At 48.5% G+C, this 19,313-nt stretch overlaps 1 protein-coding gene across 3 annotated transcripts in view; it reads left to right on the top strand.

The window, feature by feature from the left end:
- pla2g6 (phospholipase A2, group VI (cytosolic, calcium-independent)) overlaps positions 1–19,313 on the top strand; it is an 85,029-nt gene that overhangs the window by 6,466 nt on the left and 59,250 nt on the right. For all 3 annotated transcript variants that reach the window (XM_085969647.1, XM_085969646.1, XM_085969648.1), the window contains exons 2-4: positions 2,800–3,014; positions 11,302–11,517; positions 16,598–16,781. In XM_085969647.1, the coding sequence (XP_085825773.1) occupies positions 2,812–3,014; positions 11,302–11,517; positions 16,598–16,781 (603 nt within the window). In that variant the 5' untranslated portion in view covers positions 2,800–2,811. The remainder of the gene's footprint in view (positions 1–2,799; positions 3,015–11,301; positions 11,518–16,597; positions 16,782–19,313) is intronic.

Here is a 19,313-nt window from a genome sequence, read left to right on the forward strand (position 1 = left end):
AAAATCAAATCAACTTTTATTGTCATTGTTAGTGCACAAGTGCAGTACAACGAAATGTAGGCTTGCGGCTCCCGAGAGTGTACATTTAGATTAAGACATTTAAACATTCAACATACATTTGGCTTGTACATTAACATAAACATAACCATAATAAAGTGCATTGGCAGATGTGCAGGCTTTAGAGTTTATTTGTGGAGTTCAGTAGGATGACAGTCCTGGGAAAGAAGCTGTTCCTAAATCTGGTCGTTCGGGTGCGAATGCATCTGTAGCGTCTCCCAGATGGCAGGAGGGCAAACAGACTGTGGCTGGGGTGGGTAGGGTCTTTGATGATGGACCGTGACCTCCGTAGACAGCGTTTCTGGTATATGTGCTCTATGGTCGGTATGCTTTGGGTGTAACCCTTCCTCAGAACTGAAAACTGAAAGTTAAACAAGCGTTTTAGTAGAATTGGGGGGGAAAGTAGAGATGGAACCCACAGTTACTCCAATCACAGAGAGAAAGTTAACCGGTTGAATGACCCGCAACCTAGAAAAGCAGGAAATGTGTTAGATACTATGAAATCATCTTGGGGAAGGAGTGGAAAGGTATTAAAGCACGTGCAAATAGTTCTGGTGTTGAGCGTCCCACCCAAGGAAAAGGTGAGGAAAGTGGAAAAAACAAAACATAAAAGAGGTCTAAATGAAGACTGAGATGTTGGGAAGATTCAGTGGGAATGGTGAGTCCCGCAACGTGCAAGGGCAGACCAACACCAAGGGTACAGATTTGTATTGTGACAAAGCTTCCAAACCCAGAACGTTAACCTGCTTCCCCGCCCCCACCCCCATCCCTGTGTACCCCCCACCCCCGTCATAAGCACATCTCAAAGAAATTGGAGATGTAGCTAAAATCTGAAATGACAACAGTTTGTCTTCAGACCAGAGAGCTGTAGAGGTGTAGAGGTGTAGCGGCATCGAGCTGTAGCGGCGTAGAGGTGTAGAGCTATAGCGTGTTCAGGTTGAAGATGAGTTGCTGTTCCTGAAGCTTACGTTGAGCTTGGCTGGTGACAGTGTAGGTGTAGTGCGAGATGGAGAGGCAACAATGGGATAGAGAGGCGGTGCGGGTTGATAGTGGTGAGCCTTGGTGAACTCCGCATCACACCTGTGGACTCAATCATTGTGTAGTCTCCCCACTGTACAGGGACTGGACCATGAGCACCAAATACAGCACAGTAGATTGAAGGAAGTACATGTAAATTGATAGCTCTCTCAGTTTGATCTGTTGTGTATTTCCATCTTTTTGCTGCTGTTCATAATTACACATTACATAGAATTTACAACACAGAAACAGGCTAATCCACACGAGCCTCCTCTCATTCTATTTAATTCAGCTCGCCCCATCAACATATCCTTCGATTCCTTCCTCCATCATGTTCTTATCTAGCTTCTCCTTAAATGCATCTGTGCTATTCGGCTCAACCACTCCAGGTGTCAGCTGTGGCTCAGTGGGCAGCACTCTCGCCTGAGTCAGAAGGTTGTGGGTTCAGGGGGCTGGCACTCCCAGTGCCGTACTGAGGGAGTGGCGTCTTTCAGATGAGACGTTAAACCGAGCCTCCAGTCTGCCTTCATAGTTGGCCACAAAAGATCCCACGACACTCTCGAAGAAGAGCACGGGAGTTCTCCCCGGTGTCCTGACCAATGTTTATCCCTCAATCAATAGCACTAAAAAACAGATGATCTGGTCATTATCACATTGCTGTTTGTGGGACCTTCCTGTGTGCAAATTGGCTGCCACGTTACAGCAGTGAGTACACTTCAAAAGTACTTCATTGGCTGTAAAACACTTTGGGACGTCTTGAGGTTGTGAAAGGCGCTATATAAATGAAAGTCTTTCGGCTCGATTTTCCAAGCCCCGAGGAGGTGGGTTTGGAGGCGGGAGTGGTGGGAAAATTGCAGAATAGGGGGGCAGGAACACATCCCGCCCCCAACCCGCCTCTGTGCCAATGTCCCAGGAGGCGGGTACCCGACCTGTGCTGGGAGCCGCCTCCCCGAGGCGGGAAGGGGATTAGTGCCAATTAACTGACTGTTTTCAGGCAGTTTTTAGCCCTATCCCTATTTTTAGCCCTGAAGTGTGGGCTGTCCGACGGCTCTGAACCACGCCAAGTTAGCGAGGCGGACTATCGGTCTGCAGAGGTTGGAGGGGTCGAGATGTCCGTTGTGCAGGTGAGTGATGGGTGCATGTGTGCAGAGGTAAGTGTGTGAGGTAAGTGTAAAGTGTTTTAATAAGTTTTACTTACCTTTACTTTCTCCTGCAGGCTTCCTTCCTTCAGTTCTCGGGAGTCCCTCAGCTCACCGGCACAGAAAGCAGAATGGCAGCTGAACTGTCAAAAGCTGCAGCCTCTGCTTTCTGGTCTGGAGAGATCTCTAACTGAGTCTGAGTAGAAGGACTCAAGTTAGAAGACGGATTGTTGGTGTTTGCTTCACAGAGCTGTCAAATGCTGATTTTTCATCTGTCAAAAGCTCTTGACAGATGAAATGTCAATTGCTGACGTCACCAGTAACCACGTGTCCCTTAATTGGCCTGCTGAACCTGCTGGGCGGGCTTAACAAGGTCAATCAAGGGAAAATAGCGTGGGTTGGCCACAAGTCGATGGAGGCGGGACTACAACCCAAAAAGTGGGAGTCCCGCCTCCAAAAGCTCCCCATTGACAAAACCGAGCCCTTTATGTGAGTTCTGTGCAACATCTTTAAACTGATAATTGATTTTTTCCTCTTATTCTGCTTCACCCTCCCCACCCCCTTCCCGCCTATTCTGTTGCCTCAGGTAGCTGTAGGGATGCAGTTCCTTGGCCGTTTGGCCGAGACGCTGAATACTGTGACCAACCTTTTCGCCAACCCTTACCGCGTGCGGGAGGTCCCGCTGTCTGAGTATGCGTCGCACAGCAGAGTCGTGGACGATGGCCGAGTGGTGCTCTATCGGACAGCACATTCCTGGGACTGCTTGCTTATCAACCCAAACGTACCTCAGAATGCTTTCAGGTGAGAACCCTTTGGTGGCATCCCAGCGGCGTGGAGAACTGCTGGAGCCACACAGTTCCCAGGGCACAGGTTTGTGTGTGCGGCCCTCCTACATGTCGAGTTCCTGGTTCAGTGCCAGCCTGGGTTGTTCTTGTGCTTAGGGCTGCTTAGCACAGGAACAAGAGAATCCAAAAGTACCCCTTGGGGGAAGGCTGCATTTTCTGTTGCACATGTATGCCCTGCTGATTGGGATCTCCGCGAATCCATCGTATGTGGAGTGGAAGCCTAGTCATATTTCAGGTCTTAAGTGGGAAATCTCTGTATCAGACCTCAGAATGCAGCATAAACTATAGGGTGTATCGTTTTAATACAGGGCTTTCAGAACAGTTGTGTGTGCAGAGATAAGGAAAGAAAGAACTTAGAAACATAGAAAAATAGGAGCAGGAGTAGGCCATTCGGCCCTTCGAGCCTGCTCCGCCATTCAATATGATCATGGCTGATCCTCTATCTCAATACCATATTCCCGCTCTCTCCCCATACCCCTTGATGTCTTTTGTGTCCAGAAATCTATCTATCTACTTCTTAAATATATTCAGTTGCCTTTATATAACATCTTTCACGATCTCAGGATGTTACAAAGTGCTTTATGGCCATTTTTTTTTTTTATTCGTTTATGGGATCTGGGCGTCACTGGCAAGGCCAGCATTTATTGCCCATCCCTAGTTGCCCCTTGAGAAGGTGGTGGTGAGCCGCCTTCTTGAACCGCTGCAGTCCGTGTGGTGAAGGTGCTCCCACAGTGCTGTTAGGGAGGGAGCTCCAGGATTTTGCCCCAGCGATGATGAAGGAATGGCCGATATATTTCCAAGTCAGGATGGTGTGTGATTTCGAGGGGAACTTGGAGGTGGTGGTGTTCCCATGCGCCTGCTGCCCTTGTCCTTCTAGGTGGAAGAGGTCGCGGGTTTGGGAGGTGCTGCCGAAGAAGCCTAGGCGAGTTGCTGCAGTGCATCTTGTAGATGGTACACACTGCAGCCACAGTACGCCGGTGGTAGAGGCAGTAAATGTTTAAGGTGGTGGATGGGGTGCCAATCAAGCGGGCTGCTTTGTCCTGGATGGTGTCGAGCTTCTTGAGTGTTGTTGGAGCTGCACTCATCCAGGCAAGTGGAGAGTATTCCATCACACTCCTTACTTGTGCCTTGTAGATGGCTTTGTGGAGTCAGGAGGTGAGACACTCGCCACAGAATACCCAGCCTCTGACCTGCTCTTGTAGCCACACTATTTACGTGGCTGGTCCAGTTCAGTTTCTGGTCAATGGTGACCCCCAGGATGTTGATAGTGAGGGATTCGGCGATGGTAATGCTGTTGAATGTCAAGGGGAGGTGGTTAGACTCTCGCTTGTTGGAGATAGTCATTGCCTGGCACTTTTGTGGTGTTACCTGCCACTTACCAGCCCAAGCCTGAATGTCGTCCAGGTCTTGTTGCATGCGGGCATGGACTGCTTCATTATCTGTGGAGTTGCAAATGGCGCTGAACACTGTGCAGTCATCAATGAACATCCCCATTTCTGACCTTATGTTGGAGGGAAGGTCATTGATGAAGCAGCTGAAGATGGTTGGGCCTAGGACACTGCCCTGAGGAACTCCTGCAGCGATATCCTGGGGCTGTAATGATTGACCTTCAACCACCACAACCATCTTCCTTTGTGCTAGGTATGGCTCCAGCCAGTGGAGCAATTTCCCCCTGATTCCCATTGACTTCAGTTTTACTAGGGCTCCTTGATGCCAGACTCGGTCAAATGCTGCCTTGATGTCAAGGGCAGTCACTCTCACCTCACCTCTGTTATTCAGCTCCTTTGTCCATGTTTGAACCACGGCTGTAATGAGGTCGGGAGCCGAGTGGTCTTGGCGGAACGCAAACTGGGCATCAGTGAGCAGGTTATTGGTGAGTAAGTGCCGCTTGATAGCACTGTCGATGACACCTTCCATGATTGATAGTAGACTGATGGGGCGGTAATTGGCCGGGTTGGATTTGTCCTGCTTTTTGTGGACAGGACATACCTGGGCAGTTTTCCACACTGTCAGATAGATGCCAGTGTTGTGGCTGTACTGGAACAGCTTGGCTAGAGGTGCGGCTAGTTCTGGAGCACAAGTCTTCACGATAGCCGGGATGTTGTCGGGGCCCATAGCCTTTGCTGTATCCAGTGCGCTCAGCCGTTTCTTGATATCACCTGGAGTGATTCGAATTGGCTGAAGAATGGCTTCTGTGATGTTGGGACCTCCGATCATCCACTCGGCACTTCTGGCTGAAGTTGGTTGCAAACGCTTCAGCCTTGTCTTTTGCACTCACGTGCTGGGCTCCACCATCATTGAGGATGGGGATATTCTTGGAGCCTCCTCCTCCCGTTAGTTGTTTAATGGTCCACCACCATTCACGACTGGATGTGGCAGGACTGCAGAGCTTTGATCTGATCCGTTGATTGTGGGATCGCTTAGCCCTGTTGCTTCTGCTTTTTAGCATGCATGTAGTCCTGTGTTGCAGCTTCCCCAGGTTGGCACCTCATGTTTAGGTACACCTGGTGCTGCTCCTGGCATGCTCTTCTACACTCCTTGTTGAACCAGGGTTGGCCCCCTGGCTTGTTGGTAATGGTAGAGTGAGGGATATGCTGGGCCATGAGGTTACAGATTGTGGTGGAATCCAATTCTGCTGCTGCTGATGGCCCACAGCGCCTCATGGATGCCCAGTTTTGAGCTGCTAGATCTGTTCAGAATCTATCCCATTTAGCACGGTGGTAGTGCCACACAACACGATGGAGGTGTCATGGGCAGATACATCTGCGACAGGTAGATTGGTGAGGACGAGGTCAAGTAGGTTTTTCCCTCTTGTTGGTTCACTCACCACCTGTCGCAGGCCCTTTTTAAAGTGTTGTTAGATTGCAAAAATAAGCCTGTGAACCGAAGCCTGAATCCTGTAGAGTCTCGATGTCTGAAGACTATGCGTTTACTGATTAGGGTAACTACAACTAACGTGGGATGTTTAGTGTCACAGGACGCCTCAAGGTGGGCCCTGACAATTGAGTGACTAACCACGTCAACCAATAGAGAGTAACTGTAGTGACGCTGTTTGTACGTGTACGCCCACATTTCGTAACCGGTGGGCGTTGCCTATTGAAAGGTATAAACATGCTTGTATTGCTGCTTTTCCTTTTGAGAGTTAGGTGCGAGCTTGAGGAAGCTACCTACTCTCCCTTTGTGCACAAGGCCTCCCGGCCGTTTTCTAATAAACTTTAACTTTGTCAGCAGTTCCGTCTCCGTCTGGCTTTGCTCTGAATATTTGAGTCTAACAGTGTAGCCATTGTTGTAATGCAGCAGCCAATTTACACACAGGTATTGATCAGATCAACTGTATTTGGAGAGGTTGGTTGAGGGGCAAATATTGACCAGGACACCGGGGAGAACTCCCCTGCTCTTCTTCGAAATAGTGGCCGTGGGATCTTTTACATCCACCCGAGAGGGCAGACGGGGCCTCGGTTTAACAGCTCAACCGAATAGCAGCACCTCCGACAGTGCAGCACTCCCTCAGTACCAACGTTCCCTTGCTCTGCTGCTCCCGTGCAGCTGGCTCACCGATTTTTAAATGGGAAAAAGCGGGCATGCGCGGTATTTTGAATGGGCCGCGCACCCAAAAGAAAATTCAAGAGAACATTGCTCAGCACTGCGCCGGAGTGTCAGCCTAGATTTTGTGCTCAAGTATCTGGAATGGGACTTGAACCCACAAGCAGCTCGGGTCCGGCTTTTTCAGTGACAAGTTGCGTGCATGTGAACGGGCTGCGCAGCCCCTTAAAGGGGCCACGCACCCAAAACCAGAACATCGCCCACAAGGTAAGAGTGCTACACCGAACCAAGGCTGGCCTCAACAGTCCTGTTAGTCCTTCCCGCATGTTTGTGAGCTGTGACGGCAAAGGAAGAAATACGGAAAATTGATAGCCCGGTAAAGGACGCTTCATCAAATCAGTTCTGATGTAAGGTCCTTATCTGAAACACCAACTCGTCTGTTTGCTCCACAGATGCTGCCGAACCTGCTAATTGTTCCTAGCATTTTCTGTTTTAGTTTCAGATGTCCAGTGTTTTTGTTCTGATTAGTAAAGGATCAATTCACGTCATCTCTTAAAATGTGGGAGAATTTTTAATACATTTTATCTAAATGTGAAAGAAAACAATGGTGAATTGTTGCATCATATAAAAAGCTAGCTCGAACTGAAAAAGTTTTACTGAGCAGTTTATACATTTCAAGGATGAACATCTCCATTAAGCTTAAATTTGAATGACTGAAAAGAGAAAGCAGTGGAGCTTAATTAGATTTTGAACAATTTTGAGTTGAAGTCGAGCTACTTGAAGTTATTAATGAATGTGTATTGATTTGAAATTGTGTCCGCTAATAAAAGCATTAACTTGCTCGGATTAATGTCCTTGTTTCAACAAAGGACAAAAGAATTTCATACAAACACATGAACAATTTCACTCCACCCTTTTGTATTCATTTTGGGAACTGCGGACCTCAGTCTCGCTGGAGTTTTTTGTCGTGCGGACCTTCAGTTGAATTTAGTGAGCACCCCTGATGCAGAACGACATTTTGTGCATTGTGCTGAGGCGGGAGCTTCAGCATTAAATCTGCAGATAGTGCCACCTACTGATGAGCCGTACACCCAGCTGTGGGGAGTTCAGACCCTGCAGGAGTGAAATTAGGAAACACTTCTACACACCATGGGGGAAAAATTCGGTTGCTTTGCGCCTCCTGTTAGCGCCCTGAGGAGGCGCTAACGGGGCGCAAAGCACCTAGAACCCGGGCGAGGCGCCGCTAACGCCTCCCGCGAAATTCAGCGGGAGGTTAGCAGCGGCGGTAGCGCCCTGCGACGCTGACATCATCACCGTGCGCAGCATCCCGGCCGCAAACTTGGCTCGCGTCCCCTGACCTACCGCCGGACGATATGTGCGACAGGGTCAGGGTGCCGTGCTTGCGGCTGGAGCAGCGCAAATTAAAGGGCAGGTGCCGGGCGGCCATTTCTTTTTGGGCCGCCTGTCAGCACCTGCCCCCCTCTCTCCTCCTCGGGTGTTGGCCGCGATCGGTCAGCCCGCCACTCCTCTTGAGTGCCGGGGCTCTTTTGCCGGCACCCCGCTCCCCGGTGGTCCAGCAGGGCCCCGGTGTGTGCTGCGCTAGGCCCCTCCCCTTTAATCAGGGGCGGAAGGCCTGCAGTACCGCCTCGTTACGTGCCGGCGCGCGTGGCGCTGCCGCACGTAACGCTGCGATATTCAATGGGAGCACCCCAGGAGGGAGGGGGAGCGCTTCCAGTAGCGCCCTGCCTCCTGCTTGGGGGCGCTACCATTGAATTTCGGGCGCGGGGGGCGCTAACTTTTTCGGGGCGTTAAAAGTAGCGCCCCGGCAAATTTGGCGCCCCGAAGGGGGCGGACCCAATTTTCCCCCCAAAGAATGGTAGAAGTTTGGAACTCTGTTCCGCAAACGGCAATTGATGCTGGGTCAGTTGTTAATTTTAAATCGGAGATTGATAGATTTTTGTTAACCAAAGGTATTAGGGATATGGGGAAAGGCGGGTATACGGAGTTGGGTCGCAGATCAGCCATGATCTCATTAAATGGCGGAACAGGCTCGAGAGGCTCAATGGCCTCCTCCTGTCCCTATGTTCCTATGTTCAGTGTTGTCGACTGTAAGGTTGGAAATCTTCAATTTTTTTGTGGACAACAATTAGTGTGGAAGCACTATACAACTTTTGAGAATTTTTAATTCAGTGTTGACAGTACGGCACTTGAATATTTTTGCTTTATTAGCGCTAGAAAATTCTGTAGTGGGCTGAAATTTCTCTTGGTGAAAAAGACATCAGGCCTGTTTTTCTCCGCAGTTAATGACTCACCAGCAACATTGCATTTTCAGAAACCGCACTTTCAAAAACCACTTTGTTCTTACCATTTTGCTAGTGAATCATTAAGTATGGAGAAAAACAGGCTTTCCCCCTTATTTTTTTGTTAAAATAGGAACTTTGGGCCTCTGTGGTAATGAAAGACTTCCTGCCTCTCACCTCATGCCACTGTTTCTCTTTCTACCAGAATTGAACTGTTTTTTTGGGGCACTTACTGACACTAGTTCCTCTTTAACAAGTTCAAAATAGCCTTTTATGAAATTGATATTTTAAAACAAAAAACGCTTATTTAACATATTGATGAGCGTGTCTTTTTTATGGCAATATTTAGCTTTTTGGCAAGATCGGGTAATGACTCTCCAGTGCGGTACTGAGGGAGTGCTGCACTGTTGGAGGCACCGTCTTTCGGATGAGAAAATAAACCGAGGCCCCGTCTGTCCTCTCGGGTGGACTTAAAAGATCCCATGGCAATATTTCGAAGAGGAGCAGGGGGGTTCCCCCCAGTGTCCTGGCCAATAATTATCGGGCACTTAAGAATGGGGGTTACCAGAGTCAGTCTGGATTACTCCCAGGTCCGGTATAGCTGGCTGTACAGTGTTGTACTTTGTTAGAGATTGCCATGGGCTGTATTATCACCAGTTGGCACACTTTCAATAGCAGTCCTAGACCCACCACCTCTCCACTCCCAACAGTTATCTCTGATGCTAATACCTGCTTTAAAATGTTAGACTGGTGCCCAAGCAGCACGAGATTTAACTTGAGCACAAAAATCTAGGCTGACTGTCGGAGGTGCTGTCTTTCTGATGAGACATTAAACCGAGGCCCCGTCTGCCCTTTCAGGTGAACATAAAAGATCCCATGGCACTATTTCGAAGATGAGCTGGGAAGTTAGCCATTCAAGCCCGTAAGCCTGTTTCACCATGCAGTTAGATCATGGCTGATCTTCTACCCCCACCCCATTTACCCACCGTTATCCATATCTCTTGACACCCTGACACAACAAATTCTATCGATCTCAGTCTTGAACATTTCAATTGACTTTTTGAGGGAGAGATTTCCCCAACCGTTGTGTGGAAAAAATGCTTCCTGATCTTGCTGCAAGCGGCCTGGCTCTAATTTTAAGATTATGCTGCCTTGCTGTGGATTCTGCCACCAGAGGAAATAGTTTCTCTATATTTACCCTCTCAAATTCCTTTACCATTTTAAACACCTCGATTAGATCACCCCCTCAATCTGCTAAACTCGAGGGAAGACAAGCTAAGTTTGTGCAACCTGTCCTCAATTTGACCATTTAAGCCCCTGGTATCATTCAGGTGAGTCTGTGCTGTACCCCCTTCCAGGGTTAGCATATCTTTCCTGGGGTGTGCTGCCTAAAACAGACGCAGTGCTCCAGATGGGATCTGTACAACTGAAGCACGAGTGCCTCACTTCTGAATTTCAAACCCTTTAAGATCAAGGCCAACATTCCATTAGCCTTTTTGAGTACTTTTTGTCATTGATGTACATGATGAAAAACAGACGCCCCAGTACAGATCCCTGGGGACCACCGTTTGTCACAACCCACCAGTCAGAGAACGAACCCGTTATCCCCTACCTCCCGACCATTTACCGGAGGTTAGTTCCAGTTCCGTGCACTCTCATTTTTTCCTTAATACAGGAAACTCTTTATTATCCGGCACCAACGGGACCGGCGTGACGCCGGTCCATCAAAACGTCCGGTTTACAGAGAGGTATAGCTTAAAAGGTACGAGAGCTCCGTACACAGCAACAAATCCAGGCTTCCCTGTTGCTTAGCAACATGTGCAGGAACTCCGGCCACAGACCAAGCGTCCCTGTTGCTTAGCAACAAGTGCACGAACCCCAGTTACACAGCCACAGATCCAGGAACGGCCACTAATATGAAGTAAAACTTACCTGAACCTACTCCTGAATTTTGCTGGTTAACAGAGATTTTCGGTTATTTTAGGTGCTGGTTAAAAGCGAGTTTCCTGTAATCTAATAGGGCCTGTTGATGTACATAAAGCAGCTTCCAGTTGTGGTGCAAAGCAGTGCCAGGAGACAGTTGGGTTGGCAGCAACAAAGTTTTTTTGGCCACATTTTTCTCCTTCCCTTGAGTGAATCTGTTCTGCAGTATAAGCAAGACAATTTAACCAGCAGGCGGTGAAAGTGTGAAAGCATTGCGCTGCTTTCAGAAGTGGCTCTGTGCTACCAGTACACGATAATGAGCTTCAAAAATTCCAGCCCAATCTTCTGAGTGAGTCAGAAAATGGCTATTGAAGTCAATGGATTGTTGCTTCAAAATCACTGCCAGTCCCGATTTGGAGGAAAGATTGAAGCGGTCATCAGAAATGATTTTTCTTTTGGTGTCTTGTGTCTCTACAGGTTGTTCCAGGTGAGCTCTGAGGTGGAGGCAAGAACGGTGTTCTTACAGTTCGCAGCCAAGATGCGGCCATTCTACGAGATCTCGCCAGACTCGCTGAGAGTTGACACTGTGCAACAGCTATCTGACTGTTTGCGAAACCACCCAAACTGGCCCTTGGCGCATGTAGCTGTAGAGATGAGCATGAGGGAGAGCTTCCGCCACAATCACATTATGTGGTAATGGGTTTGTGTTTGAATCTATGTAGAGGGAGGTGCTTCAAATGTAAATGACCCCCCCTTGTGCTGCCTATATCCAATGATCTAAAGCTTCAAACTGTGCTAGAAATGATTCATGAAGACTTTGCAGCTACTGAGTGGGTTGATACTGCACTTGCCCTGCCCTCGTCTCCTAGTTCCAAGTGAATACGAGTCCGAGCACAACCTTGCCCAAAAATCAGCGTTAATTGGTGGAGAGCTCACAAGGATGGTTGCACGGTGGCATAGTGGTTAGCACTGTTGCCTCACAGCGCCAGGGACCCGGGTTCGAATCCAGCCCCGGGCAACTGTCTGTGTGGAGTTTGCACATTCTCCCCGTGTTTGCGTGGGTTTCCTCCGGGTGCTCCGGTTTCCTCCCACAGTCCAAAGATGTGCGGGTTAGGTTGATTGGCTATGATAAATTGACCCTTAGTGTTAGGGGGATTAAATACGTGGGGTTACGGGGATAGGGTGGGATATGTGTTGGTGTAGGGGTTACAGGGATCGGGTGGGATATGTGTCGGTGCAGGCTCGATGGGCCGAAATGGCCTCTATCTGCACTGTGGGGCTTCTGTGATTCTGTGATATGGCAAATGGACATGTCACAGCTGAGGCGTGGGGGCGTTCTTCTGAGGTTGAGGGCTCAGAGACAGAGTAGAGGAGTTTTGCCTTGAATCCATCCCACGGTTGCACATGAATGCTAGGATGTTGACATTGGATGGAAAATGTTTGTTTTCCCAGCAGTGAAGCTTCTGATCAACAGGAAAACGTCACCTGAGGAAAAGGACACTTTACACAACAGTCTCTCCATGCTAGTCAGGCTAGAGAAAAGAAAGAAACATAGAAGATAGGAGCAGGAGTAGGCCATTCGGCCCCTCGAGCCTGCTCCGCCATTCAATGCGATCATGGCTGATCATCCAAATTCAGTACCCCGTCCCTGCTTTCTCCCCATATCCCTTGATCCCTTTAGCCTTAAGAAATATATCCAACTCCTTCTTGAATATATTTAATGAATTGGCCTCTACTGCCTTCTGTGGTAGAGAATTCCACAGGTTCACTCTCTGGGTGAAGAAATTCATCTCTGTCCTAAATGGCTTACCCCTTATCCTTAGACTGTGACCCCTGGTTCTGGACTCCCCGACCATCGGGAACATCCTTCCTGCATCTAGTCTGTCTAGTCCTGTTAGAATTTTATAAGTTTCATATGAGATCCCCTCTCATTCTTCTAAACTCCAGTGAGTATAAGCCCAATCGACCCAATCTCTCCTCATATGTCATTCCTGCCATATCAGGTATCAGCCTGGTGAATCTTCGCTGCACTCCTTCCATGGCAAGAACATCCTTCCTCAGATAAGGCGACCAAAACTGCACACAATACTCAAGATGTGGTCTCACCAAGGCCCTGTACAACTGCAGCAAGACATCCTTGTTCCTGTACTCAAACCCTCTCGCTATGAAGGCCAACATACCATTTGCCTTCTTAACCGCCTGCTGCACCTGCATGCTTACCTTCAGCGACTGGTGCACAAGGACGCCCAGGTCTCGTTGCACTTCCCCTTCTCCCAATCTATTGCCATTCAGATAATAATCTGCCGCCTTGTTTTTGACACCAAAGTGGATAACCTCGCATTTATCCACATTATATTACATCTGCCATGCTTCTGCCCAATCACCCAACCTGTCCAAATCATACTGGAGTTTCTCGGCATCCTCCTCACAGCACACACGCCCACCCAGCTTTGTGAAAGACTTGCATTTATATCGCGCCTTTCACGACCACTGGACGTCTCAAAGCGCTTTGCAGCCAACGAAGCACTTTTGAGGTGGAGTCACTGTTGTAATGTGGGAAACGCAGCAGCTAATTTGCACACAGCAAGGTCCCACAAACAGCAATGTGATAATGACTACATAATCTGTTTTAGTGATGTTGGTTGAGGGATAAATATTGGCCAGGACACCGGGGAGAACTCCCCTGCTCTTCTTCGAAATAGTGCCATGGGATCTTTTAAGTCCACCTGAGGGGGCAGACAGGGCCTCGGTTTAACGTCTCATCGGAAAGACGGCACCTCCGACAGTGCAGCGCTCCCTCAGCACTGCACTGGGAGTGTCAGCCAGAGTGGGGACTTGAACCCACAACCTTCTGACTCAGAGGCGAGTGTGCTACCCACTGAGCCACGGCTGACGCATAGAGAGGAAAAGAGTAACGGAGAAGAGGAGAAGTAAATCAAGAGGTGTCCTGAAAGGGTGGGAGGGAGAAGGGACAACGGAATAAAGCTCAAGGAAAGGAGTAGGTAAAAGGAAAGAGAGAGAGAGTTTTAAAATGGCCTGGCAACCACTTCAGAGCACCGCACTTATCCTGTAGGACTTAGTCTCTATGGTGGTACCACTCTGGGTGATCCAAAAAGTAGCTACCCATTAGATAGTGAGAGATGGCAAAATAGAGAGTGGGTGAGGGCGAGAGTCAGAATTATTCTTGGCGATGCTTAGTATTAATCGAGACTTTGGGAGCCAGTTTGACGCCTACCCTCTTGGCCAAGGTAGGGTATGCAGCCTGTCGAGCTCTTAAAAAACAAACAGAGGAAAATATTTTTACACTGGGGAGGATGGAGAGAAGAATGGAATAGTCGGGGACTATATCTTACTGTTTCTTGCATGCTTGTTTGCCCCATGGTATGAATTTAATTAACCCAGTTTGGATGTGCTGAAGACGAGTGGAGATTTCTCGATTTGTCCCAATGCGTAGCTGATTATGACTTTTTGCGCAAATTGATTGTGTTAACAGTGGAAAGAAGTTGTTAATCCCAAACTCTTAATAGTTGTTGAATAACCTCTCCGACTTTCCCTCCCAGCAAGTTAAGGGCAGAGACAATTTCTGGGATATCCAACAACGATTATACTTAAAACAGAAGCAAAATACTGCGGATGCTGGAAATCTGAAATAAAAACAGAAAATGATGGAAATACGCAGCAGGTTCGGGCAGCATCTGCGGAGAGAGAAACAGAGTTAACGGGCTGGATTTTATCAATGGGGATGTGCTGGAGGCGGGACTTCTGGTTGCCGGGTTTCAGTCCCGCCCCCAGTGACGTCTGACCAACCCACGCTTTTTTCCCTTGATTGGCATTGTTACAGGCCAATTAAAGGAAAGCCAGTGACAGATGACATCAGCATATGACGCTTCATCTGTCGAAAAAATTTTGACAGATGAATTGTCAGCGTTTGACAGCTTTGAGAAACACTAACAATCTCTGTTCTAAGGCACTGAAGGCTCACCAAGACCTCTCCTCAGCAGAAAGCAGATGGCTGCAGCATCTGAGAGTGCAGCAGCCATTCTGTCATCTCTGCCGTTGAGATGAGGCACCTCCGGATCCTCAGAGGTTGAAGCCTGGAGAAAGAAACAAAGGTAAGGAAACTTTTTCCAACACTTTTCACTCACCTCTCATACTTACCTGTCCACACTTGCACCCATCACTCACCTCTACAGCTGACATTTCTACCCCTCTCACCCCCGCAGACCCACTACTCGCCTCGCTGACCCTGGCGCGGTTCGCAGCCGTCGGGAAGCCCGCAATTGCAGGCATAACATGGGGAAAAGCCTCAACACTGCCTGTTAACTACCTGTTAATTGGCTCTAATCCCCTTCCTGCCTCGAGGAGACGGGTCCCTGTGCGACTCGGGGACCCGCTTCCCGGGAAGATGGCATGGAGGCTGGTTGGGAGCGGGGTTGGGACCCGCTCCCAATTTTTCCCATTTGCCCAGCAGACCCGCCTCCAAACCCGCCTCCTCAGGGCTGGTAAAATCCAGCCCAACGTTTCGGTCCATGACCGTTCGTCAGTCCTGATGAAAAGTCATCGACCTGAAACGTTAACTCTGTTTCTCTCTCCACAGGTGCTGCCTGACCTGCTGAGTATTTCTGGCATTTTCTGTTTTTTATTAATACTTATTAGCTTTAAGGAGTGACTGCTTTTATAAGAAACAGCAGTGCACTGGGTTTTGTCGATAACTGTGCCCTGATTCCCCCCTGTGGTGATACCTAAATTGTGCAGTTGCCGGGAGTGAGGGGTGGCTGGTCCTACGGAGGTATTGACGGAGAGCTTGGGAGACGGTTATCCACTGTGCCACTTCAGTGATGGTGCGTCATGTCAGAGAAACTGAGAAAAGTGAGAAGGACATGAGAAAATGTGCAGCTCTGAAAGAAAGCTAGTGGATCTCCGTGGAGTTGCTGAGGGAACAGGGACTGGGGCAATCGGATGGGTTAGGAAGCGCCGCGAGGCCGGCTCAGTCATGACCGCTGAGCAGACGCGTGGCTGTTCCTGGAAGAGAGGGAAGATTTGGATTGGGCAGTGGAGCGAGCGAGTCAACCTGGTCATGCAGAAGAAAATTTTGTTTTAAAAAAAAATAAAAAAGCCGTAAAGCTATATATTTTTTTAATACATAAAATCGGCTAAAACTAAAAGTAGAAAATGAAACAGATTTATTTTTCTATGGTTCTGACTAGTCTGTGGTGTCACACGAGGTGGTGACACCAATAGAAACAGAGAAGGTAGGAGCAGGAGTAGGCCATTCGGCCCCTCGAGCCTGTTCCACCATTTAATGAGATCATGGCTGATCATCCAAACTCAGTACCCTGTCCCTGCTTTCTCCCCATATCCCTTGATCCCTTTAGCCTTAAGAAATATATCTAACTCCTTCTTGAATATATTTAATGAATTGGCCTCAACTGCCTTCTGTGGTAGAGAATTCCACAGGTTCACCACTCTCTGGGTGAAGAAATTCCTCCTCATCTCTGTCCTAAATGGCTTACCCCTTATCCTTAGACTGTGACCCCTGGTTCTGGACTCCCCCGCCATCGGGAACGTCCTTCCTGCATCTAGTCCTGTTAGAATTTTATAAGTTTCAATGAGATCCCCTCTCATTCTTCTAAACTCTAGCGAATGATGGGATCTGGTCCTGACAGCACACGGTTAGCTTAGATCACTTGGCTCAACGCAGTATTCCTGATGCACGATTTTTGACAAGTATAATTGTGTTACTCACGGGACTAATACACAATTCTGTGTGCAGCTGCATCAACGAGACGGAGAGCGAAGAGGGCATCACCCCTCTACACCTTGCTTGCAAGAAGAAGGATATCGACTGCATTCGTGAGCTGGTGGAAGGATGCGGAGTGCGTTTGGACATTGCAGATAAGAATGGGGAAACTGTCTACCACTATGCGGCTCGTCAGTCTAATTGCCAGGTCATCGAGGTAGGGTCCAGATTCCAGAATTACCCTCGGGACTTCTGTGCTTCCTTATGCCTTTCAAATCCTTCACTGTGCTTTGTTAAAACATTCTGTTTGATAAAAGGGATCATAGAATCATACAGCACAGAAGGAGACCGTTAAGCCCATCGTGCCTGTGCCGGCTCTTTGAAAGAGCTCTCCAAATTAGTCCCACTCCCCCGCTCTTTCCCCATAGCCCTGCAAATTTCACCTTTTCCAGTATTTATCCAATTCCCGTTTGAAAGTTGCTATTGAATCTGCTTCCACCGCCCTTTCAGGCAGTGCTTTCTAGATCATCACAACTTGCTGCGTAAAAAAAATTCTCATCTCCCCTCTAGTTCTTTTGCCAATTATCTTAAATCTGTGCCCTCTGGTTACCGATCCTCCTGCCAGTGGAAGTAGTTTCTGCTTATTTACTCTCTCAAAACCCTTCATAATTTTGAACACCTCTATTAAATCTCCCCATAACCTTCTAAGCTCTAAGGAGAACAGCCCCAGCTTCTCTAAGTCTCTCCATGCAACTGAAGTCCCTCATCCCTGGTGCCATTCCAGTAAATCTCTGCACCCTCTCCAAGGGAAGAAAGACCTTTTCATTTTGTACTTCAGCCTAATGTGAAATTTATCATGATGCTCTGACAATGAGACATGGGGCTGGATTTTGTCAATGGGGGCGCGTTGGGGACGAGACTGCTGGGTTTCGAGTTTTAGTCCTGCCCCCAACGACGTCCGGCCAACCCACGCTACTTTCCCTTGATTGACTTTGTTAAGTCCGCCCTGCTGGCTTAGCCAGCCAATTAAGGGAAAGCCGGTGACAGACAACGTCAGCGTATGACGTTTCATCTGTCAAAAATTTTTGACAGATGAATTGTCAGCGTTTGACAGTTTTGAGAAGCTGTCAAACACTGACAATCTCTGTTCTAAGGTGAACCCTTGTACTGAAGACTCACCAAGACCTCTCTCCTCAGCAGAAATCAGATGGCTGCTGTATCTGAGAATACAGCAGCCATTCTGTCATCTCTGCCGTTGAGATGAGGCACCTCCGGATCCCCAAGGGTTGAAGCCTGCAGGAAGAAACAAAGGTAAGTAAACTTTTTCTAACACTTTAAACTCACCTCACATACTTAGCTCTCCACACTTGCACCCATCACTCACCTCCACAGCTCACTTTTCAATCCCTCTCACCCCCGCAGACCCACTGCTCACCTCGCTGACCCTGGCGAGGTTCGCAGCCCTCGGGAAGCCTGCACTTGCAGAGGTAAAATGGGGATAAACCTCAAAACTGCCTGTTTAACTACCTGTTAACAGGCAGTTAAATAGCTGTAATCCCCTTCCTGCCTCGAGGCGACGGGTCCCTGCGCAACTCGGGGACCCACCTCCCGGGAAGATGGCACGGAGGCGGGTTGGGAGTGGGGTTCGGTACCCGCTCCCAGTTTCTGCCATTTTCCCAGCAGTCCTGCCTCCCCAGGGCTGGGAAAAATCCTCCCCCCCCGGGACTGCTTCTCAGATACTTTGTGGAGGTAACTAGTGGTGTTCTGCAGGGGTCAGTGCTGGGACCCCAACTTTTTACAATCTATATATTAACGATTTGGAGGAAGGGACCGAGTGCAACATATCCAAGTTTGCCGACGATACAAAGATGGGAGGGAAAGCAATGAGTGAGGAGGACATAAAAAACCTGCAAAAGGACATAGACAGGCTAAGTGAGTGGGCAGAGATTTGGCAGATGCAATATAATGTTGGAAAATGTGAGGTTATGCACTTTGGCAGAAAAAATCAAAGAGCAAGTTATTATCTAAATGGAGAGAAACTGCAAAGTGCTACAGTACAAAGGGATCTGGGGGTCCTGGTGAATGAAACACAAAAAGTTAGTATGCAGGTGCAGCAGGTGATCAGGAAGGCCAATGGAATCTTGGCTTTTATTGCAAGGGGGATGGAGTATAAAAACAGGGAAGTCTTGCTGCAGTTATACAGGGTATTGGTGAGGCCACACCTGCAATACTGCGTGCAGTTTTGGTTTCCATATTTAAGAAAAGATATACTTGCTCTCGAGGCGGTTCAGAGAAGGTTCACTCGGTTGATTCCAGAGATGAGGGGGCTTGATCGGGTGGATGCGGGGAGGATGTTTCCACTGATGGGTGAGACTAGAACTAGGGGGCATAATCTAAGAATAAGGGGCTGCGGTTTCAAAACTGAGATGAGGAGAAACTTCTTCACTCAGAGGGTAGTAAATCTATGGAATTTGCTACCCCAGAGAGCTGTGGAAGCTGCAACATTAAATACATTTAAAATGGAGATAGACAGTTTCCTAGCAGATAAGGGAATTAGGGGTTACGGGGAGAGGGCAGGGAAGTGGACGTGAGTCTAGATTCGGATCAGCCATGATCCTATTGAATGGCGGAGCAGGCCCGAGGGGCCGTATGGCCTACTCCTGCTCCTACTTCTTATGTTCTTATGTCACACTTGTGACCTGCTGGATGGAAAGTGGAAGGAGCAAGAGTGGTGTTTGGTAGGTCTGAT

Source organism: Somniosus microcephalus, chromosome 28 (assembly GCF_052327205.1).
Source record: "Somniosus microcephalus isolate GS21.2 chromosome 28, FLI_Smic_1.0, whole genome shotgun sequence".
Lineage (NCBI taxonomy): Eukaryota > Metazoa > Chordata > Chondrichthyes > Squaliformes > Somniosidae > Somniosus > Somniosus microcephalus.